Source organism: Astyanax mexicanus, chromosome 21 (genome assembly GCF_023375975.1).
Source record: "Astyanax mexicanus isolate ESR-SI-001 chromosome 21, AstMex3_surface, whole genome shotgun sequence".
NCBI lineage: Eukaryota > Metazoa > Chordata > Actinopteri > Characiformes > Acestrorhamphidae > Astyanax > Astyanax mexicanus.
The window spans coordinates 27,858,192-27,883,089 of record NC_064428.1 but is presented as its reverse complement, the minus strand read 5'-3'; the positions used below and the strand labels follow the sequence as shown (position 1 = coordinate 27,883,089).

Genomic DNA, 24,898 nt, shown 5'->3' with positions numbered 1-24,898 from the left:
AGACAGGAAGTGGACAGGCTCTGGCCGTATGCCTAAATATTTCAAAATAAAAGTCCAGGGAAAAAAGTACAGATCAGCCAGTATCAGAGGACGTGACTGAACCGTATCTCCTGTAGTTATGAAACACACACTGCTTTTCTGCGCTTTACACGTTAACCTAGAACATTCAGGAATGTAGAGCAGCGCGCTGGACTGCTGTAATTCACTGTTTCCGTAACTATAAACCTGCAGACTGAATTACGTTACAGCTAAAGAGGACAGTATTAAAGACCTGCACCTACACATTAAACTGATCCAACATGGCAGACACCACACCTGCAGCCAGGTAAGACCAGTTTACCTGTCTGTATAAAGTTTATCTTTCTTACAATACACTCCTGAGATAGTCAGCTATAGCTAGCATGTATAGTAAAGTTGGTCTGTAATGGTCAGAGTGATTTAACCGATGGTAGATACTTACTGTCTATGGGTACTCAGTGCTGGGGGGCTTGGAAATAAATCAGTTGGTGTAGCAGGTAGCTGGCTGACCAGATTATCAATTAATCAATCAACCAACCAACTAACCAAGCAAGTAACCAACTAATCAATCAAGTAATCGACCAGCCAAGCAAGAAACCAACTAGCCAAGCAAGCAACCAACTAATCATGCAAGAAACCAACTAATCAAGCAAGCAACCAACCAACCAACCAACCAACCAACCAACCAACCATCCAACTAAGCAAGCAAAGCAAACAAGCAACTAAGCAAGCAAGCATCCCAGCGACTAACTAACTAACCAATCAAGCAAGTAACCAACTATCTAACCAAGCAACAAACCAAGCAAGGAAGAAAGCAACCAACCAACCAACCCAACTAAATAACTAACCAAGCAACCAACCAATCAAGCAAGTAACCAAGTAACCAACTATCTAACCAAGCAACGAACCAACCAACTAACCAACCAAGCAAGGAAGAAAGCAACCAACCAATCAAGCAAGTAACAACTAACTAACCAAACACCTAACCAACTATCTAACCAAGCAACAAACCAACTAACTAACCAACCAAGCAAGGAAGGAAGCAACCAACCCAACTAAATAACTAACCAAGCAAACAACAAATCAAGCAAGTAACCAACTAACTAACCAAACACCTAACCAACTATCTAACCAAGCAACGAACCAACCAACTAACCAACCAAGCAAGGAAGAAAGCAACCAACCAATCAAGCAAGTAACAACTAACTAACCAAACACCTAACCAACTATCTAACCAAGCAACGAACCAACCAACTAACCAACCAAGCAAGGAAGAAAGCAACCAACCAATCAAGCAAGTAACAACTAACTAACCAAACACCTAACCAACTATCTAACCAACCAAGTAAGGAAGGAAGCAACCAACCCAACTAAATAACTAACCAAGCAACCAACCAATCAAGCAAGTAACCAACTAACTAACCAAACACCTAACCAACTATCTAACTAAGCAACAAACCAACTAACTAATCAACCAAGCAAGGAAGTTAGCAAGCAAGCAAGCAACCAACCCAACTAACCAACCCAAATAACCAACCAACCAACCTTTATTTTCACTCAGATGTACATTGAGTGTAACCCTGATATTCACCATAGCATTAATAATAGACAGGAATTTTAAATAATTAAATAAAATAATATTTCAATTAATTTAATTCAATTTAAATGTTTAAATGTCTTTTACTAGCTGGAGATGGTGATAAAGACATTAAAAAAGACTATGCCAATAAAGATGTTTGGTCTAGTTTCATCAGTAAATGAGAAATCATATCTATTCATATTTAATTTGTTTTGCAGAACGGAGCAGCCAGGTGGAGCCATTCACAACGACGTCAAGGTGGGGTGTAAATATTAACACATGATGTCATAAAATCCTTTTATCATATTTAATAAATAATGGCTCCAGTTTCACTGGACTGGGCTGATGGATTAATGACTCCACCTTTGCCCTTTAATCCTAATATGCTGTCATGATTTCACCAAACCTTTGGTCCAAACATGGCTTTGACCACTGAGAGTAAGAGTCAGTTGGAAGCAGCTATGAATTATTTAGTATCTACTTTGAATTATTCAGTAACAATTATGATTTATTCAGCATATGTTTGGAATTGTTCAATATTTACCATTAATTATTCTGTATCCATTATAAATAATTCTATAGTACTTATTAAACTAATTTGTCATTTAGATTAGCTCTAAAGCTAACATTTTAGCAAAATTAAGCTCTTCTAACAACAACAGATGCAGCGCCTTCTCTCTGAAAGGCAGTGAATGTAAAATAGCTAGTTAGCGGGTTAGCTCCTCCATCTTTTTGTGTGTAGTGTGTGAAAGCTGGTTAGCTTAGCTATGCTGTAAATAGCTGTAAATAAGGTTAAATAGCATGTTAATTATTTTATGATCAGTGTCCACAGCAGTAGCTACTTCAGACTGCATTTACTTTAAATACGATACAACCATAAATCGTTTAATACACCTACCAAGCTGGCACACAATCGACCTTCAACGTTGAAATGTGGTTGAAATATGACTAAAGTAATGTATGTTGTTGTTGTTTCAACATTGAAATTTTAACGTTGAAATTAACATTTAATGTTTAATGGTTGTGCTTACGTAAAAAAATTAACGCTGAAACAACACTTAATGTTCAATGGTTGTGCTAACGTTAATTTTTTTATGTTTAATCAACATTTTATGTTCAATGGTTGTGCTAACGTTGAAATTTTAATGTTTAATCAACATTTTATGTTCAATGGTTGTGCTAACGTTGAAATTTTAATGTTGAATCAACATTTAATGTTCAATGGTTGTGCTAACGTTAAAATTTTAACGTTAGCACAACCATTACATTTATTGATAACACTTTGTTAACCATAGGATTTTCTTATATTAGTGACTTGAGCTATAGTTTATTAAAGGTTGAACATATGACGTTGAAACAACGTTGCTATATCAACGTTGAGTCAGCCATAACATCTACATTGATCAAACGTTGATTCAACGTTGATATGCCAGCTGGGCAGGGCTGCGGGGGTTAATCGTAATAATTTGATTAATTGAATTATTGTTTCAATAAATGAGATTTTCAAAATGGGATAATCAGGATTGTACATCTTTTACATATAACATGTAATGTTTGTTTAAGATGCACATGTAGAAGCTTCCAGTGTGAATCTCAGTAGATAGATGTTTGATTCTGTCAAAAACTTGAAAATAACTCCAATGTGGCAGTGATTTTCTTGAAAACTGAAATACAAGAATGGTATGTTTTCACTGTTAAATATAAAATCAGTATATAAATAAATAAATAAAAATAAATAAATGCATTTTTTAATCAATTGTATAGGGAACGGTAGCTTGCACATGACTTTACATGGTGCTGTCTGTTTACAAATATAAAAATATCTGAAGTTATGTAAGAATTAATAATCTCATTTATATTCATATATTTAAAGAATTTCAAGATTCATGAAAATGGACATTGCAGTTAAAGATGCATAAAAATGTCCTAGCTGATGGTCTTGCTGGATAAATTAGATTTTATTGAGCCATTACTGTAAAAGTTGTCCATTTGTGCTTTGCTGTATAATACATCCTGTAATTTGAACTGTGTGTTACAGGAATATTATGGGAAAATCCTTCAGAAGACTTCAGATCTGAAAAGCAATGCCTGTGTGCCTTCTGCAAAGCCCATCCCTGCCTACATCCGAAAAGCTCTGGAGGATGTTCACCCTGATGTCACAGCGAAGTAAACTAAAATCTAAATCTTGTCTTTTTATGTTCGAAATTAAATAAAAGCATACTTCAGTCATTAGGTTGTGTGTTATACTGAATTGCAATGTATGTACAAAAGCCTTTCAGATATCTGTTCAATTGATCAGTTCAGCTACATTTAGTACAGCTGAAGTAAAATCTTTAAAATCTTGGTCAACACTCCCAATTTCATTAGGTGGTAAAAATCCCCCCCAGCATTGAGTCTATAAAGCTTTGGACATGCAGTGCATGTGCAAGTAGTCATCTCTGGTTCAGATGCTGTTTATTGTTATGTGAGAAAGCTGAGTTTAGACTGGTGATGTTTAATGCGTAAAGCGAGGGCTCCCCCTCCTGGTAGGTTTAAAGAATACCCTCTTTACTCTTTTCAGATACTATGGCTGTGGCCTGGTTGTGCCTGAGTGTGTGGAGGGCTGCAGGCTGCTGGATCTGGGATGTGGCAGCGGCAGGGACTGCTACATGCTCAGCCGGCTGGTGGGGAGGAGCGGACACATCACTGGAGTCGACATGACAGAAGATCAGGTAGGCCTCTTCACTGCTGTCTATACATCTCCTAAAGAACTGTCTGCAGGGTTTCAGGACAGCAGTGTAACTGTGTAGGTCTGTATATATCTGACAACTTCATGTCTAATAGTTGAAATTTACCAGCCACAGCATTTAAGTGAAATAAATTGATTTGTACAGCACAGTATTACTTTGCTCAACTACAAAACAGTAATTCTGAAAAAAAAAATTATTTCAAAGTTAAAAGAGTGCTAGATGTTAATTTACACACATTTCATTCCGGAAAACTGTCTATTTGTGAGAGTAAAGCACTTTCGTTTATTTACAGTAAGCTTAGATTTCCAATATTTCCAATATTTTAACCAATATGCCAGACACGCATAGCAGCGCTTATTGCTGATAAATAACGCCTGACAGCGCTACACTGAGGAAGCCTGAGTGTTCCAGTAACCCAGGGCGCTATCAGCTAGAGGTTCGTCCTGCATAGCCAGGGGTGTAGCAGCAAATGCTGGGCCCTGTACACTCTCAATGTCAATAGGCCACTATCCATGCCAGTACACAAGGAACGTAAGTAAAAAAAAAAAATAATAATAATAAAATAAAATAATAATATATATATATATTTTTTTTTTAAATCAGAATTTTCATTAGCCCCTCTCCCTACTCGGGCCCTTGGTAGTTAGGTGCACTTCCCCACCCCCTACCACGCCCATGCGCATAGCTTGTTTTAACATGGTAAACACGCAGATTACTTTCCAATATACTCACCTCTGAACAGTGGAAGAGCTAGTGCAGTGTTCAGCACATTTATTAATGCTAATTCTGCTTCAGCCTCAATGCTGGGAAAAAAAAAAAAACTTTACTGAAACTCCTTTATAACGCTGTATTTCAGAAGATTGGCTTTACTGCTTCTTACAACCGGACTGGTAAAATTCATACTTAAGATGCACCAGATTATAAGGCGCCCTGACGATTTTTTGGGAAAATGAAAGTATTTAAGCATGCCTTATAGTTCGAAAAATGCGGTAATTAATCCAAGTAGATAAATATACAGAAAAATAGTCATTCTTCAGTATAAATCATTGTGTTTTTAATTATTCACCCAATAATTTCAGTTTTTAGCATATTGCAGCATTCCTAGGACTGTGCATTCACTGTACAAGAAAACTGTACAGGTTTACTGATGATTACTGTTTCTATATGCAGTAATCATCAGTAAACCTGTACATATACCTTAGATGGTGTACCTAAAGATTGTAAAGGAAAACTGTCTTTTTGGCACTACTAAGTGTGTCTTTGTGTCTTTGTGTCTCTGTGTCTGTGTGTGTGTGTGTGTGTGTCTGTGTGTGTGTGTGTGTGTGTGTGTGTGTGTGTGTGTTTGTGTGTGTTATAGCTGGAGACTGCACGGAAGTATGTTGAATATCACATGCAGAGGTTTGGGTACAAGAAGCCGAATGTGAACTTTGTTCAGGGGTTCATTGAGTCTTTGAGGGAAGCTGGATTGGAAGAGAAGTCTTATGATATTGTAATGTAAGTCATTTATGCACTTATTAAAAATGATGATAACTCAAAATCTTTAAAAGCCAACTGAGTTTATGCTGGGTATGCCTTATGTTTTTTAGAACAGGTGGTAGCATCAATCTCTGACACGAAAAACTGAGAGATTTGATTGCAATGTGGAGGCTGTGTGTATTATAGTATATTTGTAATGTAAATAATGTAATTTTTCAGGGAGTTTAGTTTTAAATGATTTGTATTCTCCTTATTTTTATTTTATTTTTATTTTATTTTACTAAATTAGATCATTCTTTTTTAATTATTTATTTTTGTTTTATCTGAATGAATCCGATCAGTTCATTGGCATTACTCTCATGCTTGTCTACACTGTGAATGTGATTATTCCTGTTGATGTGATGCTATGAGTAGTTTTTGATTCCATAAAGTATCTTTTCATATACTGTTATAAATAATGTATTTTATTATTTATTTCTGGGAAACTATCCCCCTACATTTTATTTATAGTCACTTCAGGGACATGTGGACATTCTGACATTGTGCTTTGTTGCTTTTGACTGACAGCTCGAACTGCGTGGTGAATCTTTCCCCAGACAAGGCGAGCGTTCTGAGAGAAGCCTACCATGTACTGAAGGTATTTTAATACGTCATAGATAATAAGCATTCTATGAGTCTGTGTGATTTGGTAATTAGTTTTCATTACATAAACCATTATTGAAAGTGTTCATTCTTATAGCCCTATTTATAGCAGTTGTTAAAAAAAAGTAACGTTTGAAATTTAATTGTATTAAATGTACAGTTAAATATTGCAGTATAAAAATATAAAAATTAATTGTGTGAGCAGTAAATGTAAATGTGTGTGTGTGTGTGTGTGTGTGTGTGGTTGTTTTTCAGGATGGTGGAGAACTGTACTTCAGTGATGTTTACAGCAATGCCAGAATTTCTGAATCTCTGAGGGCCAATAAAGTGCTGTGGGGTAAGAGAGAAACTGAGTATTATTCTAGAAAACTATTGCACTAATGAAAGGTGGTGTGGTATAGGAATGGGTTCAAATATATATTTTTAATTACTCAAATCAATATTTATTAAAATGTTTAAATATTTATTTAATATATAAACCTGATATTAATCTTTTAAATTAGCCTACCTATTTTTCCCCCTGTGTGTGTAAATCTTTAACCCCCTTTAATCTTCATGCAATGAGATGTCTTTTCATATCCATACTGAGTCTGTTATGGTAACTGAAATTTCCCCAAATTAATCACAATTTTATGGAATCTAATCTAAGATTTAATAAAATTATTTCAAATTTAAATTTAGTGGACATTCTAAAACTGTTTTATGTATTATTAAGGTGAGTGTCTGAGTGGAGCGATGTGGTGGGAGGACCTCGTGCGATTGGCTGAAGAGGTCGGGTTCAGCACCCCTCGTCTCGTCACTGCCAGTGTTATTTCTATAGGCAATGAAGAACTGGAGAGACTTCTGGGTTAGAGATTCTCTGTATTTTAATAATAAGCTGTAGCAGTTTATACATTACCATGTTAGATTCAATAAATATAATTATGTATTTTGGGTTGCTTTCACATTACCAGGCTAAAGTGACTTAGATCTGATCTTTTTTATGGCTGTGTGAACGTGCCAAATATGATTTCTTTTTTTTCTTTTTTCAAATAAGATTTGAGTCACTTTCATATGTGTATATATAAATTGGATAAGTATCCGATACATGGACATGCGACATGAATGTGAATTTAATTCAGATCAGAATTCATGCATCTTTTTGCCTTGCTATGTGCTTCCCTCTCGTACCCCCACATCTCTTGGTGCAGCTGTGCAGCTATAGCTGCAAAAACAGCAAAAGCAAACCGCCTGGCCTTTTTTCACCTCCTCAACCTGAGCATGAACTTCAGACCAGCTGTTTGCTGTTTCTCCACTCCAGCAAAAGATGCTCCACATATGAGCTGCTAACTCATCCATTTCAACTTTATAAAGCTACGAGTCGTCTCTCAAACATGATGTTTTTTGTGCGCATATGAGGCAGTGTTTCAGGGACAGATTCACATGTTCACATTACACACAGATACAGATCACTTACATTTGTGAATGTGAACCGCCAAGATAGCCAAATCCGATCTGTTTTATCTAAAAAAATCAGATTTAAGCAATGTGGCTTGTAATGTGAACGTAGCCTAAGTCCATTTTTTCTAAAAGATGCTTTCTTACTCAATACATATTCAGTACAGTATGTGAGTGTATATGACCTGACATGATTTACATTTTCTTTAGGTGAATACAGGTTTGTTTCTGCCACGTACCGCCTTTTCAAGCTACCTAAATGTTCAGAGAAGAAGAGCTGTCTTGTTATGTATGACGGAAACATCACAGGCTCTGAGGAGAAGTTTGAGTTTGATGCTCAGTACACCTTTAAGGTATGTATTTGATACAAACTGGACAGATAAGATTCATATTGTATTCACCATAATCACAATAATTACGAGTGAGTCTTTAGCAAATTATATAATCTGAGCTTTGGAAATGGGTGCAACAAATTATTTACACACTCACACGTAGCACATTTACACTTTCATCATAATTTCAATTAACAAATTCATGTGTATGGTTTGACTATGTAAGATGACTATAAGATTTAAAAAGGGTAGTCAAAGCATTTGCTTTAGACTTCACCATTTTGGTCATTATCAGTTTTGAAAATGAGAATTTTATTCTTATTATTGTTACTATTATTATTTCTTTTCTTCTTTTTTTTGTGTAAAAATGTGTGCACTTACTTTTCAGTACTGTTATTATTGTCACTCTGTATAAAAGTGTTTAACTTTGATGAACCAAAATAAAATAAAATAAAATAACTAGAAAAAGACACAAAAACACAGATAACTCTAACTATTAAAAATAAAAGTCTTTTCTTTAGAGAAATTACAGATTAAGCCAGAAAGCGGTGTGTACTGTTTCCTACACTTTCAAAATCTGGAGAAAACTGGTACAGGAAGAGTCATGTCTGGCTGACCCACATGGCAACAGCTTTAGCCTTTCGCTCAGCTTAACATTCATCCTACAATTGAGCAGAAATAAAGTTATTGCTAAGATGAGAAAATAAAGAGCAACTTGTCTGGGTCATGCATCACTGCTACTGGACTAATAAACAATAGGAGTGTTCTTAAACTCTTTACCGGTAGTGAACGTATTTAAGAAAATCACCCCATGATGAAGCCACGCAGGTTCAGAAATCATTATATCTGCCAAAGTGGCCTGCAGTGTTGTGACTTTGCACTAGTATTATGACTGCGTACTGTGTTTATTTGTTTATTGTGTTTTGAGTAGAAGCCAGAAGTAGTATGATCGTCTGATCTAATCTCATTCCATCTAATAAAGCATTGATATTAAAACCTCACTTGAAAGTAACAGGCTGCAGGAAACCCAACAAAAAATGCAGCTTTGGGACAATTAAGTAGTCTGTTTAGCCCACATATTAATGTGCTTGTCTTCACTGATTCTGACACTTATTTAAGGGGATTTATGCTTATGTTAAGTTTACTTATTATATCTTATATCTAAAGCTATCTAAACCAAATCATACAGATTTTCATAGACTTTTTGAACATATTCATATATATGGATATTTGAGCTTAATTTGAACAGTATTGAGAGATTGGTTTTATGTAACTAAACACATAAAACTGAGGAAATTGCTTTTAAACATGAAAAAAAAAGATGAAAATGCAAATATCATCACTGTATCAGAGAGGGCTTATGGAAAATCTGTGCCAAACTAAAAGCTGAAGCGAAGGTAGACCATGCAGCATGACGATGACCCAAAACAGAAATCTGCGTGGAGTAGAAAAACAGGTGGAAAACATTTTTCCAGTCGATGTCAGAGATTGGTTTATAGTTTTAGGACATAACTATAAATAATTGGATATTTCTGGCAAAGGGGGTGTCCTTAATTTTCTTCAAACTTTTCCTTACATAAAATACATTTCCTACATTTGCGTTCATTATATTTTACATATGTTTGAAAGTAACTTCTTCAGTTTAAGTTGTTTAGTTATATAAACTCCATATTGCAGTTCTGACTGTATAGGGTAAATTACATAAAACAGTTGTTGCAGAAAGTAGTTTGAGTCCTGTTAAACACTTTAAATGCTTTATAACTTTATTCCTTTTATACAACGAAAAAGGTTTGTTGTTTAAGTTAAGCATATGTTTTAAGTTAAGCTGATGTTAAATTAGTTTAATTTAATTTAATTTAATTATTTTTTTTTTTTGTCCTTAATTGTTTTAGCATTAATATACAAGCAGCTGAACATGGTGTGTTTGTGTGTGTGTGATTGTCTGCAGGTGAATGAGGTGATTGAGGTGGATGGTGACGTGGCAAACACCCTGAAGAACTCCAGGTTTTCTGAAGAGTTTACATTCCACAGTCAGACATCAGGAGCATGTGCCACCAAACCCAAGGTTTGTATTAAATCTCAGAACTGTAGCTCAGAAATACAATAGCAAAGCACTGAGCTGGTTTCTTAATCTATGTTTTGGAGGAAGGTTAGGTTAGTTTATTTGTACCCAAAGGTAAATTTGGTTTACAGTATGTGAAGCAGCATCTTGTTACAAAAAGAACATTTACCAAAACAAACACAGACATACAGTAAACCAAAAAAACACAAACATACAGTAAGCAAAACAAACACAGACATACAGTTAGCAAAATATATATACAATTTCTTAAAGTCTCTGTGCCTTATTCGTTCTATTTGCTTAAGTTATGGCTGCTGGAACCAAAAACTGACTTTGTATAATTTTGTTCTGCATCTTGGTACTCTAAACCTCTGACCGGATGGGAGTGACCTAAATTCACTATGCAGAGGATTAGCAGTATCCCCCAAAATTGCACCAGTTACCCGCTTTAACTGTCTGCCATACAAGGTCTCCATGCTGAGTAACGGCTTACCAATCAACTTACTTGCCCATTTTACAATCTGATTCAGGACATTCCTCTTTTTAAATGCCAAATTACCAAACCATGCAACCATGGAGAAGGCTAAAACTGGTTCGATAAAAGCCTGGCAAAAAATAAAGTCATCATCATTTTATCAACGTGGAAGTAGTTCAGTTTTCTCAGACAATGCAACCGCTGCTGCGGTTACAATTAGTAGTAAGCCAAGAGTAGTAAGATTAAGTGCACTCTAATGTTCAGTTCCATTTTAAAAGCAAAATTTAGCTGTGTAAATATCAAAATAACCAAGTTTAGTCTAATGATGCACTATATTGCCAAAAGTATTTGATCACTAGCATTGTGTTTGGTGATTTAAGGCTTGGATGGAGCTGTTCGGCCATGGAAACCCATTCCATGAAGCACTCTCTATACTTTACTGTTCTTGAGCTGATCTAAAGACCACGTGAAGTTTGTAGATTTGTAGTAGAAAGTTGGTGACTTCTGTGTATCCGCTGTCTTCGTTCTGTCATTTTATCACTGGTCTAGCACATCGTTGCTGAGTTGCTTTCTTTCCCAGTCGCTTCCACTGTGTTATAATATCACTGACAGTTGGCTGTGGAATATGTTTGTAGAAGCAGTCTGCATACCTGACAGCTTGGTTTTCTTTTTACACCTATGGCCATGGAATTGATTGGACCCTGAGTTTAATGATTTGGAAAAAAAAAAGTATTCTTGAAATTATGATTTAGTAAAACATTATAAATATTCCAAATATTTAACAAAATGTGAAAGAGTTCGTAACAATTACTTAGAGATGTTTTGAAAGAGAATTATGGGAAACAAAGTGCTGTTGTAGAATTAAAAGTACTGCCATATTTTTCATCATACTACGTCATGCAGCCTCGCGCCACAATCGACATATATATACCACAGTCAATCTGCTGTAACTTGGCACTGTTGTTATGAATCGTTGACATGTTTATTTATTTATTATGTTTGAGGCAATAGGCTAAGATTATAAATTCTAGTCTAATCTTATCTGTTATGTTTCTGTTTAATTAATTAGTCCAAATGATTTTCCCGGAATCATCTGGCTCAAATAAAATTTAGTGACATAAAAAAAAGATGATGGTCAGATAGGGCATAGACTGTGATTTTTATTAAGACTAAAGGGAAGTACAGGTTTACTTATATGGCTTAAATTTGATCATGTGCAAATTTTCTTTACTGTAAAATTTAAAACCTTTTGTGTTGATTTAATTTTTTAATTTTTGTTTAATTTAAGTCATTATATTTAAGACATTATATTTCTACATGCAAAAATGATAATAATACAGTTTAGGTTTACATCTAAAAAAAAATATGCAAATTTTGTGTGGTATGTTAATCATATAAAAAAATAATTGCTGCACAAGCAAATGACAACTAAATCTTTGTTTTACATCTATGCATTACAATTATTCTAGTTAAAAGTAATTTCAAATTTAACTACTCAAATCAGTAGTAATTATCTACTAGAGACAGATTTTATATGACCAGTATCATTTATTTTACTTAATAAATGTTTAATTTATTAAATAATTAATTTTACTTAACTTTGGAAACATAGTACTTTATTATTATCATATCGCAACAGGTTTGATCATTGACTTCTGTTACAATCTGGTGAAAATCTTAATTCAGCCCGTGCCATATCATATCGTGTTCAATAATATTACCAAATATAATGTAATTTTTTTTGTTGCAGTTGTGTGTTATTGGGAAAAATAAATAAATTCATAACCTGAACATGGTAATTGTTTGAATGAATGAGTCCTGACTTAAACTCTCTCACTTGTGTCTCCCCGACCATGTGAATGGGAGGGTGTTGTGTTCTTGGTTAATTCATTGTGCTACTCCAGTCCCAACAACAGTCACAGACGCTCAAGGCCAAACAGCTGCATCACTGCACTACGACTAGCTACACTTCCAACCTTCCAACCCAAGAATGTCACCTTATCAGAACCCTCAGGGTCACACAGCCCATTCAGACACAAGAAGCAACTGTTTAGAGTCGGGCCTATTTATAACCACACATAAACACGTTCATCTTTCAGCTTAATCTGCCCTGTGTCCTGCAGAGAAAGTGTGAGGCCTCAGTTCATAAGGGTTAGGTCAGCACTGATCTGGGGATTTGACTGAGTGCACGTTTAACCTTGAACTAAATAGATGTTCAGAAAGTTAGGGAATAGATAGGAATGGGGAGCCGATTGCTAAATTATTTCTGTGGAATTACGAGTTTCAGCTGTTGCTGAAAATATGGGGTGACCACATCTACATGAGAATAAAGAGCGCTCAACCCTGTCACTGCGTCCACATTAAACCCATCAAACTCAACCTTGACACATTAAACATTCAGCCTTATCCACGCTCAACCCTGTCCATGCTCAAACTTGTTACACTGAACCCCGTCCGCGCTCAACCCCGTCCGCGCTCAACCCCGTCCGCTCTCAACCCCGTCCACCCTCAAACTTGTTACACTGAACCCCGTCCGCGCTCAACCCCGTCCGCGCTCAACCCCGTCCGCGCTCAACCCCGTCCACGTTCAAACTTGTTACACTGAACCCCGTCCGCGCTCAACCCCGTCCGCGCTCAACCCCGTCCGCGCTCAACCCCGTCCGCGCTCAAACTTGTTACACTGAACCCCGTCCACGCTCAACCCCGTCCGCGCTCAACCATGTCATGCTTAACAATGTCCAAGCTTAACAGCATCCACCTTGAACCTTGTCACATAAAACCCCGTCACGCTCAACCCCGTCACGCTCAACCCCGTCACGCTCAACCCCGTCACGCTCAACCCCGTCACGCTCAACCCCGTCACGCTCAATTCAATCACATGAAATCCAGTCCACTCAACCTTCACACTTTTGACCTTGTTACGCTCAACCTTGTCACATTAAACCCCATTACGCTCAACCACGTCCAAACTCAACCACATCACATTAAACCCTCATCACGCTCAACCCTTCCCATGCTTAACCCGGACATATTCAACTCCTCCACCCTCAACCTCTTCCTCACTTAACCCCGTCACACTCAACCGTCTCTGTGCCCAACCCCGTCACGCTCAACCCCGTCACGCTCAACCCCGTCACGCTCAACCCCGTCACGCTCAACCCCGTCACGCTCAACCCAGTCACGTTCAACCTTTTCTCATTAAAATCTGTAACATTAAAATGTGTCCATGCTCAAACTTGTCCCGCTCAACCTTGTCACATTTAAACCCCATTATGCTCAATCGCGTCCAAACTCCACATCACATTAAACCCCATCCAAGCTCAACCCTGCTTAAGCCCAACATGTTAAACTCCTCCACCCTGAACCTCGTCCTCAGTTAACCCCGTCACGCTCAACCCCATCACATTTAAACCCAGTCACTCTTAACCTTTTTTTATTAAAACCTGTCACATCAAACCCCATCCAAGCTCAACCCTTCCCATGCTTAACCCCGACATGTTCAACTCCTCATCCTCATGTAACTCTGTCACAATCAACCGTCTCTGCGCTCATCCCCGTCACGCTCATCCCCGTCACGCTCAACCCACTCGCGCTCAACCTTTTCTTATTAAAACCTGCCACATTCAACCCTGTCACGCTTAACCCAGTCATGCTCAACCCCGTCACATTAAACCCAGTCACACTCATCCTTTCCTTATTAAAACCTGCCACCTTCAACCGCGTCTAAGCTCAACCTTGTCACATTAAACCCCTTTACACTCAACCGCGTCACATTAAACCCCATCCAAACTCAACCTCGTCCATGCTCAACCCCCTTCATTAGGAAGATACTGCTGAACAAGGCCTGATGATTTACAGCCATTGGGTCATAGAGCCTAATGTGAGCCAGGTCACTTCTTATCTCGCTGATAAGCTAAACAACCGCAGACAAATACTTATGTAACTTCCACTACAAGCAAGATGGGATTACATTAGTACATACGTTCCAAACGTACACACGACCTCAGCTCACAACACTGTAGTGCTCCTTTATCAGGAAGAATACACGGACAGCAGATGATTGTAGGGTCTGAAACTATAGGGCAGTTCAGCTCTGCTGAGAGATCATGGTGGGCTTTGGTTGGTGCTAATTCAGAAACGGTTTGATTTATAGGAGAATCATAAATGCTCACACAGTGGACTCGGCTCATTGTATCAAGGCCACTGTGTTAATAAGTACTTCTTTGATATGGTAGCGCTCTGCCACTGCCTGGTTATCTGGGCAGGTATCTGAAGCTGGATGATGCTCACTTTTTCCACTGACTTAATGATTTTTCTTTTCTTTCCTCAGGTCATGCCTGTAGATCCCTTTCAACTGACTGAGCTGTTAGGAAGTGCTGGTGTGGTTCCCTCCAGTGGAGGGTGCTGTGGTGCCCAGGAATCGTGCTGCAAATGAAAGTACACGGAAAATGTGATTTAAGGTGTTTTCACATATAGTTCTTTTTAATTTTACCTGAAATTAGTGCTGCTACAGTGAACCAGAAAGAGAACAAGCTGCCTATCAACCATTACCCATCTCTTCAGCTCCAAGACACTTTGGAGTTTTATAATTGTCCTCTATATATACTTTATTATTATCCTCTTTTCTCCCTGTTCTCCAATTATTAAGAGAGAAGACCACCACAGAGCTGCTATTATTTGGCAGGAATTATTTGGGTAGCACTTGCATTGAGTAACTGTGTGTTAGTGTATTTGCTGCTGATATGAGTAGATCAGGCACAGCAGTGCTGCTGGAGTTTTTAAACGCTGTGTCCACTCACTGTCTCTCACACTCTAGTACACACTCCTATCTAGCTGATCCAACATGTAGATGTAAAGTCACAGAACAAAGCTCATCTGTTTCTCAATTTTTTTTACAATGTCCATGTACACAACAAGCCAGATGAGTTTGATTGACATGTTCAAATACAGTGATATGAACAAGTTTGGGCACCCCTGATAATTTTCATGATTTTTCTTTATAAGTCATTAGTTTTTCGGATCAGCAGTTTCAGTTAAAAATATCTTATAGCAGACGAACACAGTGATATGGGATTTACACAAAGTGTGCAATTATTCTTTAAACTAAATTAGGCAGATTTAATATTTTGGGCACCCTTGTCGTTTTATTGATTTTTAATACATTTAGCACTAATTCTTGGAACAAAAAATTTAGTTTAGTAAGCTCATTGTCCCTTAACATTCCAGGTGAATCCAATTATGAGAAAGGGTTAAGGTGGACAATTGAAAGTTTTTCTTCTCTTTGTATTTCCTCTGAAGAGAGTGGCAACATGGGAGCCTCAAAACACAACTCTCAAATGACCTGAAAACAAAGATTGTTCAACATCATGGTTTAGAGGAAGGATACAAAAAGCTCAAATGTCAGAGATTTCAAATGCCAGTTTCCACTGTCAGGAACATAGTGAGGAAACGGAAGGCACAGTTCTAGTTAAGGCCTGAAGTGGCAGAACAAGAACAATCTCAGATAAGCAGAGGAGAAGGATGGTGAGAACAGTCATAGTAAACCTACAGACATCCAGAGCTCCAAAGACCTACATCATCATCTTGCTGCAGATGGGTCACTGTGCATCGTTCATCTATTCAGAGCACGTTGCACAAGGAGAGGCTGTATGGGAGAGTAATTAATGTAGAAGAAGCCATTTCTGAGCACACGCCACAAACAGAGTCGCTTGAGGTATGCTAAAGCAAAAGCACATTTAGACAAGCCAGCTTAATTTCGAAATAAGGTGCTGTGGACTGATGAAACTAAAATTGAGTTATTTGAGGGCTGTTATTTATGCATAAAGGGAAAAAGGACACAGCATTCTAAGATAAACACTTTACTTCTCCCCAGATTAAATTTTGGTGGTGGGTTCATCATGCTGTGGGGCTGTGTGTTCAGTGCAGGTACTGGGAATCTTGTTAAAGTTGAGGGTCTCATGGATTTCAGTCAATATCAGCAGATTCTTGAGAACATTGTTTAAGAATCAGTGAGAAAGTTGAAGTTAAATCGCCGGGGCTGGATACTTCAACAAGACAATGACCCTAAACAATAAACTGCTTAAAATCTACTAAAGCATTCATGCAGAGAAACAAGTACAAAATTTGATTGGAATGATCATCTCAGTCCTCAGAGCTGAATATTATTGAAAATCTGTGGTGTGATTTAAAGTGCACTTTAAAACTTTCAAACCTGACTGAACTTGAGTTTTTTTGTAAAAAAAGAGGCTGTTTAGAGGCTGTTATTTCTGCAAAAGGAGGCTCTACTAAATAATAATGTATTTATTTCTGTTGAGGTGCCCAAATTTATGCACCTGCCTAATTTTGTTTAAAGAATTATTGCACACTTTCTGTAAATCCTATAAACTTCATTTCACTTCTCAAATATTACTCTGTTCGTCTGATATATGATGCATTTAACTGAAATTGCTGATTCAAACAACTAATGATTTATATAGGAAAATCGTGAAAATGATCTGGGGTACCCAGATCATGCAAAAGAAACCATGACTTAATTGCCTTAGGAATCCACTTGCGATGCTTAAGTGGTTTAAGTGTGAAACGGTCCTTGATAACAACAATAAATTGAGTGATTTTAAAATGGTTGTATTACTACATAACATGGAATTAATTTTATTTGTTTAATTTACAGTGTTTAATATGGAATATGAATGAAATAATGCACTACTAATGAAATTGATTTATATATATATATATTTTTTTACTAACAAGATGATCAATTTTATGACTGATTTATAAAATCATATAAATAGTAAACATTGAAATTACAAACAAAATCACACAAAAATCCATCCTTTTTTTTCTTCCCCTATTTTATGCCCATTATTTTGCTTATATTATTATCTCTCTGATATATGCACAATGACCACAAAAGCTATAACTCTGTATTAACACTAATAAAACTTAATTGGCCCTCCGAAGAGGGGGGTATGTAGAACCAACATTTATTTATTTATTTATTTTTCTCAATGAATCGAATGCAAAATGCCACTGCTTATATTAGCAACTGATACATAAACTGCAGATGTTTGACTAGACTAGATGCGTATCATGACTTTCCAATTCATGTCCATGCATCAATCTCCAAAATAGTGACTTAACAAGAGAAGGTCAAACTGTTGTTAACTTTGAATGGAAGTTAATGTTACAAGAGTTTGTCCAAGTAATTGTAGAGCATTTCTATTGGTCTGTTCATCCAGAATTATTGATAGATTGTACAGAGCAGCTACAGTGTGTCTAAAAACAATGGATAAAACTATAATAAACCTATTTAATATAGGTGTCTACAGTGTGTCTAAAAACAATGGATAAAACTACAATAAATCCATTTGATTGGACAGCAGTGATATGTGATGTTATGTAACGTACAGACACAGTGCACTTTTCCTTCTACAATCTCCATCTCCCTGCACTTCATAACCAGCATCAGCTGTTGTTTTTGTTGACAGTGGAGACAGTGGAGAGTGGATCGAATATCAAGGAGAGAATGAGGAGCAGAAAGCTCCAGAATGTCCTTCGCTCACTGTTAACCTGGAGCTTAGGCTGTGGTGTATATACAACAATGGGGTGATTGATGGGGAGCTATTCGTTTGGACATTAGAAAATATAATTAAAGAAAATATATCTTACCATGTTTTTTAAATTATTATTTTGACTTTTGTATGTATAAGACTTCAGACTATAAATTGTATAAATCATACTTTCAGAGCTTTATCACTTATTATTTTTTTATTTTTTAAATGCCCTGAAGTACATACATTTGACAATTTAAGCAAAAACTGATGATGAATTTGATCAAAATGTGTGGATGAACTAGAAAGCTCCATGTTGTAAAATTATTCAAACTCCCTTTTGATATTTTACTACGACAAGATGCACAGCTCAGGTTTTACCTTAGCTCAGTATGGAGAAATATTAATAAGAGAAATATTGAAGCATTAATAACTTTAAAAGTGCACAAGAAGTTTATTAAAAACTGATTACAAACCATATAATGACCTAATCTCCAGACCCGGACATTAGGCTACGCTACGGGTTGTAATCAGTGTTTTTTAAAAAGCTTCTTGTGCACTTTTAAAGTTCTTAATGCCTCATTTTAAATCTCAGGGCTCTCCGGATTCTACCAATAAGGTGTGGAGCTACTTTGAGCCTGGAAAACAGTGTAAAAAAAAAAAAAAGCTATTTATCTGCAGAGGCAAAATATGCCCCATATCATCTGTTCTGAAGCAGTTTTGGACAAACTGAATAAAATTGCTGGATCTCAGAAAGCTGCGGGAGAACGGAGGTGAGCTATTCAACAAATGTTGGTACTCTTTATCATGCTTTACAACACCAAAAGACATTTTTACAATGGAGTTCTCCTTTAAAGATTTATTTCTAATTTTCTTCCACTTTCCCTCCCTAATTTAGCTAGGCCAATTCTCCCACCCATTCAGCTGCTACTCAGCTATATATCCCCCATCACTAGTGATGCCACAACACCAGGAGGGTGAAGACTAACACATGCTTCCTCCAATACATGTGAAGCCAGCCTCTTTTTGAACTGCTGCTGATGCAGCATTGCTGAGTAGCATCACAGCGCACTCGAAGGAAAGCGCAGCGACTCAGTTCAGATACATCAGCTCACAGACGCCTTGTGCTGATTGACATCACCCTTTGGAGTGATGAGGGGAAAGCGTGCCATCTACCCACACAGAGAGAGCAAGACGAATTGTGCTCTCTCAGGGCTCTGGCAGCTGATGGCAAGTAAGGGTGGAGTTATCCCAAGATGATAGGGTGGACAGGGAATTCTCTGACACATATAGGTAGATTTTTATTTTTTTAATGAAAATAACTAAATGAATATGCTGTTATTAAAATTTAACTACTTAAAATAATTATTCTTTAACTTGACCAGGCAGCACTGCGGACATGTCAAAAGCCCACCATATTTTATTGTTGGCAAAACTGTTGAGAATCGTGTTGTTTTTTTAAAAGCAGTCTTTTTTTATTTATTTTGCTATTTACTATATTTACTTTTAATTATCCGTTTGCAGTTTATATGCATTCAATACCTATGCTTCACTTTGGTTTTGTGGTAGATTTTTGTTGTTACATTACTTTTTTTTTGCACTAATATTATTAGTATGAGTCTTGGTTAGTTACTGTTTGCAAAATTTCTATATTAAATTTATTGATTTTATTTTTGTTTGTACTGAACATATAAAATTATTTATTCTAAATAAATGTAAATACTTGTTTTTTTTTAGGTAGTATATTTTTTTAAATAGTTTTAAATGTTTTAAAGGTTTTATCAAATTGCAAAAAATATTGTGATATTATTTCAGGGCCATAACCCTATTCCCACCCCAGACATAAAAAAAAACATCTACCAAAAGTGCTTTAACGTAAAAATGAATACTCCTCTATATTTGGAATAATATGGTCATAAACAGTGTGTATGAAATTTAAACTATTTAAACTACACTGTGCACACAAAAGGCACATTTTATTCATTTTGACCCACATAGTGCTTTAAAAAAACGTCATGTACAGTAAGAGTGTATTATGAAACAATAGAAAATTGTACAAGGTTATATTTCAAAGAGGTGCAGCAACTTTGTACCTTCCCAAGAAGTTCTCCTCAAAGAAGTACCGTCCAACTATTAGATATTCCATCCCTCAATTAAAGCGATAAGCAGTATTAAGGTTATGAAGGTCGGCAGTCAGAACATTGTCCTTTGGCTTTTGCTATGCGTTAATCACACAGCTGCTGTTATTTATTGCTGCTGTAGAGACTTTACACTGTGGTTTCGCGCTTTGCAGGGCAGTGGACCTGCACAAAATCACGATTGCACTATGAGCTATGAGCTTTCAATCTGTTTAGTGTTTTCCACTTGAAAGGAAGAATTTCATTTAGAGTATAGTGGTGTTTCACTGATTTTATAATATGAGGATTTGTGGCCTCTGCTGCTAGAAAACACATTACTTAAGGTTGAATGAATGCATAATAAATCATCAGGCTTTGAAAGGCTTTTACACACATGCTAATGCATCTTTTTCTTATACACTTTATTTGGCTGAACAACAGAAGTGCTTGGATAATTTCAGTAGTGGATAAATGATTTCAGTTTAATCTTAAGTAACTATATATATATTGTTGCTGTGCAATAACATCCAAGTATCTCCATTTTTGTCGATTTTTAGTTTACTACATTATTTTGAACACACAAAATGACCTGAAATAAACTCTTTTTACATTGTTGCAAGTTGCTGTTATGGATAAACATGTTTTTTATTGGACAGCGACGAAATATGCATATATATATATATATATATATATATATATATATATATATATATATATATATATATATATATATATATATATATATATATTGTTGCTCCTGGGCAAAAACCTTAATATTTTTGCCAATTTTGCCGTTATGTGAATAGATCTGAAATATTTATAACCTGTATCCTTATTGATAAGAAGTAACCTTTATATTATGGTAAAATCTTATCACTTACCAATTGGGGACAAGCCCTTTAGTGAGGGTAGCCTAGTCTTGGAACTGAATTTTAACAAAATAAATGAGCTTAAGTCACACATAGGCCATTATCCTATAGGGGTAGAATCAAATGATCTGATCAACTGACATACAGCTCTGGAAAAAAAGAAAGATCACTTGAAAATTATGAGTTTCTTTGATTTGACCAAATTTAAAGCCTCTGGAACATAATCAATAGGAAGATGGATGATCACAAACCATCAAACCAAACTGAACTGCTTTAATTTTTGCACCAGGAGCAAAGCCATAAAAATATCCAAAAGCATAGTGTAAATCTGGTGGAGGAGAACATTGCAGGATGCATGAAAACTGTAATTAAAATCCAAGGTTATTCCATCAAATGTTGATTTCTGAACTCTTAAAACTTTATGAATATGAACTTGCTTTCTTTGAATTATTTGAGGTCTGAAAGCTTTGAGTATTTTTTGTTATTTCAGCTATTGCCCATTTTTGCAAATAAATGCTCTCAAAGACAATATTTTTATTTGGAATTTGGGAGAAATGTTGTCCGTAGTTTATATAAGAAAACAACAATGTTCGTTTTACTCAAACATATTCCTATAAATAGCAAAATCAGAGAAACTGATTCAGAAACTGAAGTGGTCTCTTATTTTATAATTTTTAAGAGCTGTATATAGATCTTGCCAGAAATTAATTGTGCTTAATTGTGTTCTCTGTAGAGGACGTTCCTAATGTTTTGGCCACTGTTGTAGATGCAGCATGTGGAATTTACCCTTTTAAACAGATGCTCTCACCTCAGCTCCCTAACAAACATCCCAAAAGTCACGAGGAAACTTCTCTCCGCGCTCATTTGCATTCAGCGTGGCCGACGAGCGCCACGATTGGCCGCTTTCGCCGTCAGCTCCCCGCCCCCTCGGGCCCTAGGGCGGCGATAGGCTGCGCGGCCGGGCTGTGGGCGTGTCTCGGGGCGAGAGGCCGGGGTTTGGCGCTGGAGTGAGTTTAGTTGAGTTAGAGCGGCGGCGGCGTGAAGGCTGGAGCCAAGCTGCTGCTTCCCTGCGCTGCTTCCCTCCTGCGTCCCCCAAATGCTGCTGCTGCTGCTGCTGCAGTCTGCTGCACTGGTCCCGGCGGCGGCGAGTCCTCGCGCACGCGGAGCGGAGAGCTGAGATGAAGCCGGACTCTGATTGGCTGTGACTGTGACTGTTTTTTTTAAGCCATTTTCATTCAAAGCGGGTGTGTTTTTTGTGTGTGTTTTTTCTTTTTTTTGTTTGGGTTGTTTGCTGCCCACGATCATCAACATGGCAGAGGCGTCCGTGTCACCAGGAGCAGCAGCAGCATGGGCAGCAGCAGCAGCAGGGGCAGCATTAGGGACCAGTGCAAAAATGGCGTCACTGATCCGGGTGCGAGCCGTGACTGTGATTTTCCTGACCGTGGGCGCTTGTTTAGTCACCCCGACTCAGGGCAAGGAAAGCGGGGGGGAGGAGACGGTGATCATCGGCCTGCGCCTGGAGGACACGGACGACATCTCGTTCATGGACAGGGGCTACCTGCGGGTCAGCGAGAGGTCGCGTGTGCGGCTGCGCGTCTACGGGCAGAACATCAACAACGAGACGTGGTCCAAGATCGCTTTTACGGAGCATGAGCGGGGACGGGCCGTGGCAGCCGGTGGGGCGGGTGGAGGTTCCGGAGGCGGATCTGGTGGCGGGAGTTTGGACAACAAGAGCCAGGAGCAACAGCAGCAGCAACAGGAGGAGCAGAACCAGAACCAACCACCATCAACGCACCACCAGCACCACCATCACCCATGCGGGATCCGCACCTCGGACATCCTCATCCTGCCCAACATCGTGCTGAACCGCAAGACCTCCGGCGTGGTGGAGATCGAGGTGAAGCCCCTGCGCAAGACGGAGCGCAGCAAAGCCTACTACCTGTGCATCGCCACCTCCACGTCGGCCGGTACGCACGACCCGTGGACGGAGAGCACGTGGATCTACCACGAGGGCGAGGACACCAAAGTGATCGTGGTGGAGGAAAGGAAGTTCCTGCTGCCTTTCTGGCTGCAGGTCATCTTCATCTCCATGCTGCTCTGCCTGTCGGGCATGTTCAGCGGTCTGAACCTGGGCCTGATGGCTCTGGACCCCATGGAGCTGCAGATCGTGCAGAACTGCGGGACCGAGCGCGAGAAGAATTACGCGCGCAAGATCGAGCCGGTGCGCAGCCAGGGCAACTACCTGCTCTGCTCCCTGCTGCTGGGCAACGTCCTGGTGAACACCACCCTCACCATCCTGCTGGACGACATCGCCGGCAACGGCCTGATCGCCGTGGTCATGTCCACCATAGGCATCGTCATCTTCGGCGAGATCGTCCCGCAGGCCATCTGCTCGCGCCACGGCCTGGCGGTGGGCGCCAACACCATCTTCCTCACCAAGTTCTTCATGCTGCTCACCTTCCCCGCCTCCTACCCGGTCAGCAAGCTGCTCGACTACCTGCTGGGCCAGGAGATCGGCACCGTCTACAACCGCGAGAAGCTGCTGGAGATGCTGCGCGTCACCGACCCCTACAACGACCTGGTCAAGGAGGAGCTCAACATCATCCAGGGCGCGCTGGAGCTGCGCACCAAGACGGTGGATGACGTGATGACGCCGCTGCGCGACTGCTTCATGATCGCCAGCGACGCCACGCTCGACTTCGGCACCATGAGCGAGATCATGGAGAGTGGCTACACGCGCATCCCCGTCTTCGAGGAGGAGCGCAGCAACATCGTGGACCTGCTCTTCGTCAAGGACCTGGCCTTCGTCGACCCGGACGACAGCACGCCGCTCAAGACCATCACCAAGTTCTACAGCCACCCGCTGCACTTCGTCTTCAACGACACCAAGCTGGACGCCATGCTGGAGGAGTTCAAGAAAGGTGAGAGCGCGAGAGAGAGAGAGAGAGAGAGAGAGAGAAAGAGTTTTACGCACGGTGCGTCGTGGCGCGTGGAGATACAGGAGGTCCTGATAGTAGATTATGTGCCTAGAGTTTGTGGGAAACTTGTGTGCGTCTTTTACGCACGGTGCGTAATTTCGCGTGGAAATTTAATGGTGTCTACAGCAGGTTGCTTTATATTAGTGTACCTTGTTGTATAGGTGAACGTACATTATTACGCGTTTAGAGTTTGTGCCAAACTAGTGTGTGCGCGTTTTACGCACGGTGCGTCGTTAAGCACGGAAATTAAACTGTATAAACAGCAGGTTGCTTTATATTATTGTACGTTGTCTTATACCTAGATGTAGATTATGTGTTTAGAGTAATAGCCATATCCTACAGTTTGTTCCAAACACGTGGGTGCCTTTTACGCAAGGTGCGTCATTACGCACGGTGATTTGAATGTAACTGTATAACCAGCAGATTGCTTTATATTATTTTGCGTTGTCTTATACTTGGACGTAGATTTTTACGCCTTTAAAGTTTGTGTCAAACTAGTGTGTGCCCTTTTACGCACGGTGCGTCATTACGCACGGTGATTTGAATGTAACTGTATAACCAGCAGGTTGCTTTATATTATTGTATGTTGTCTTATACCTGGACGTACATTATTACGCGTTGAGAGTTTGTGCCA

General features: G+C 38.6%; 2 protein-coding genes across 3 annotated transcripts in view; both read left to right on the top strand.

Moving 5' to 3' along the window:
- Nucleotides 1-63: 63 nt before the first annotated feature.
- as3mt (arsenite methyltransferase) lies at nucleotides 64-17,728 on the top strand. Its single transcript, XM_007253144.4, has 11 exons — nucleotides 64-325; nucleotides 1,816-1,855; nucleotides 3,636-3,763; nucleotides 4,158-4,308; nucleotides 5,684-5,820; nucleotides 6,370-6,439; nucleotides 6,700-6,781; nucleotides 7,160-7,291; nucleotides 8,092-8,234; nucleotides 10,162-10,278; nucleotides 15,081-17,728. The coding sequence occupies exons 1-11, from the start codon at nucleotides 300-302 to the stop codon at nucleotides 15,183-15,185; spliced, it is 1,131 nt and encodes a 376-aa protein (XP_007253206.3). The 5' UTR covers nucleotides 64-299; the 3' UTR covers nucleotides 15,186-17,728.
- Nucleotides 17,729-22,292: 4,564 nt separating this feature from the next.
- The window catches only part of cnnm2b (cyclin and CBS domain divalent metal cation transport mediator 2b), a 63,791-nt gene continuing 61,185 nt past the window's right edge, over nucleotides 22,293-24,898 (top strand). The window contains exon 1 of one of the 2 annotated variants that reach the window (XM_015606844.3): nucleotides 22,293-24,207. In XM_015606844.3, coding sequence (XP_015462330.3) covers nucleotides 22,596-24,207 — 1,612 coding nt within the window. In that variant the 5' untranslated portion in view covers nucleotides 22,293-22,595. The remainder of the gene's footprint in view (nucleotides 24,208-24,898) is intronic. The other variant, XM_022674675.2, reaches the window with a different exon arrangement.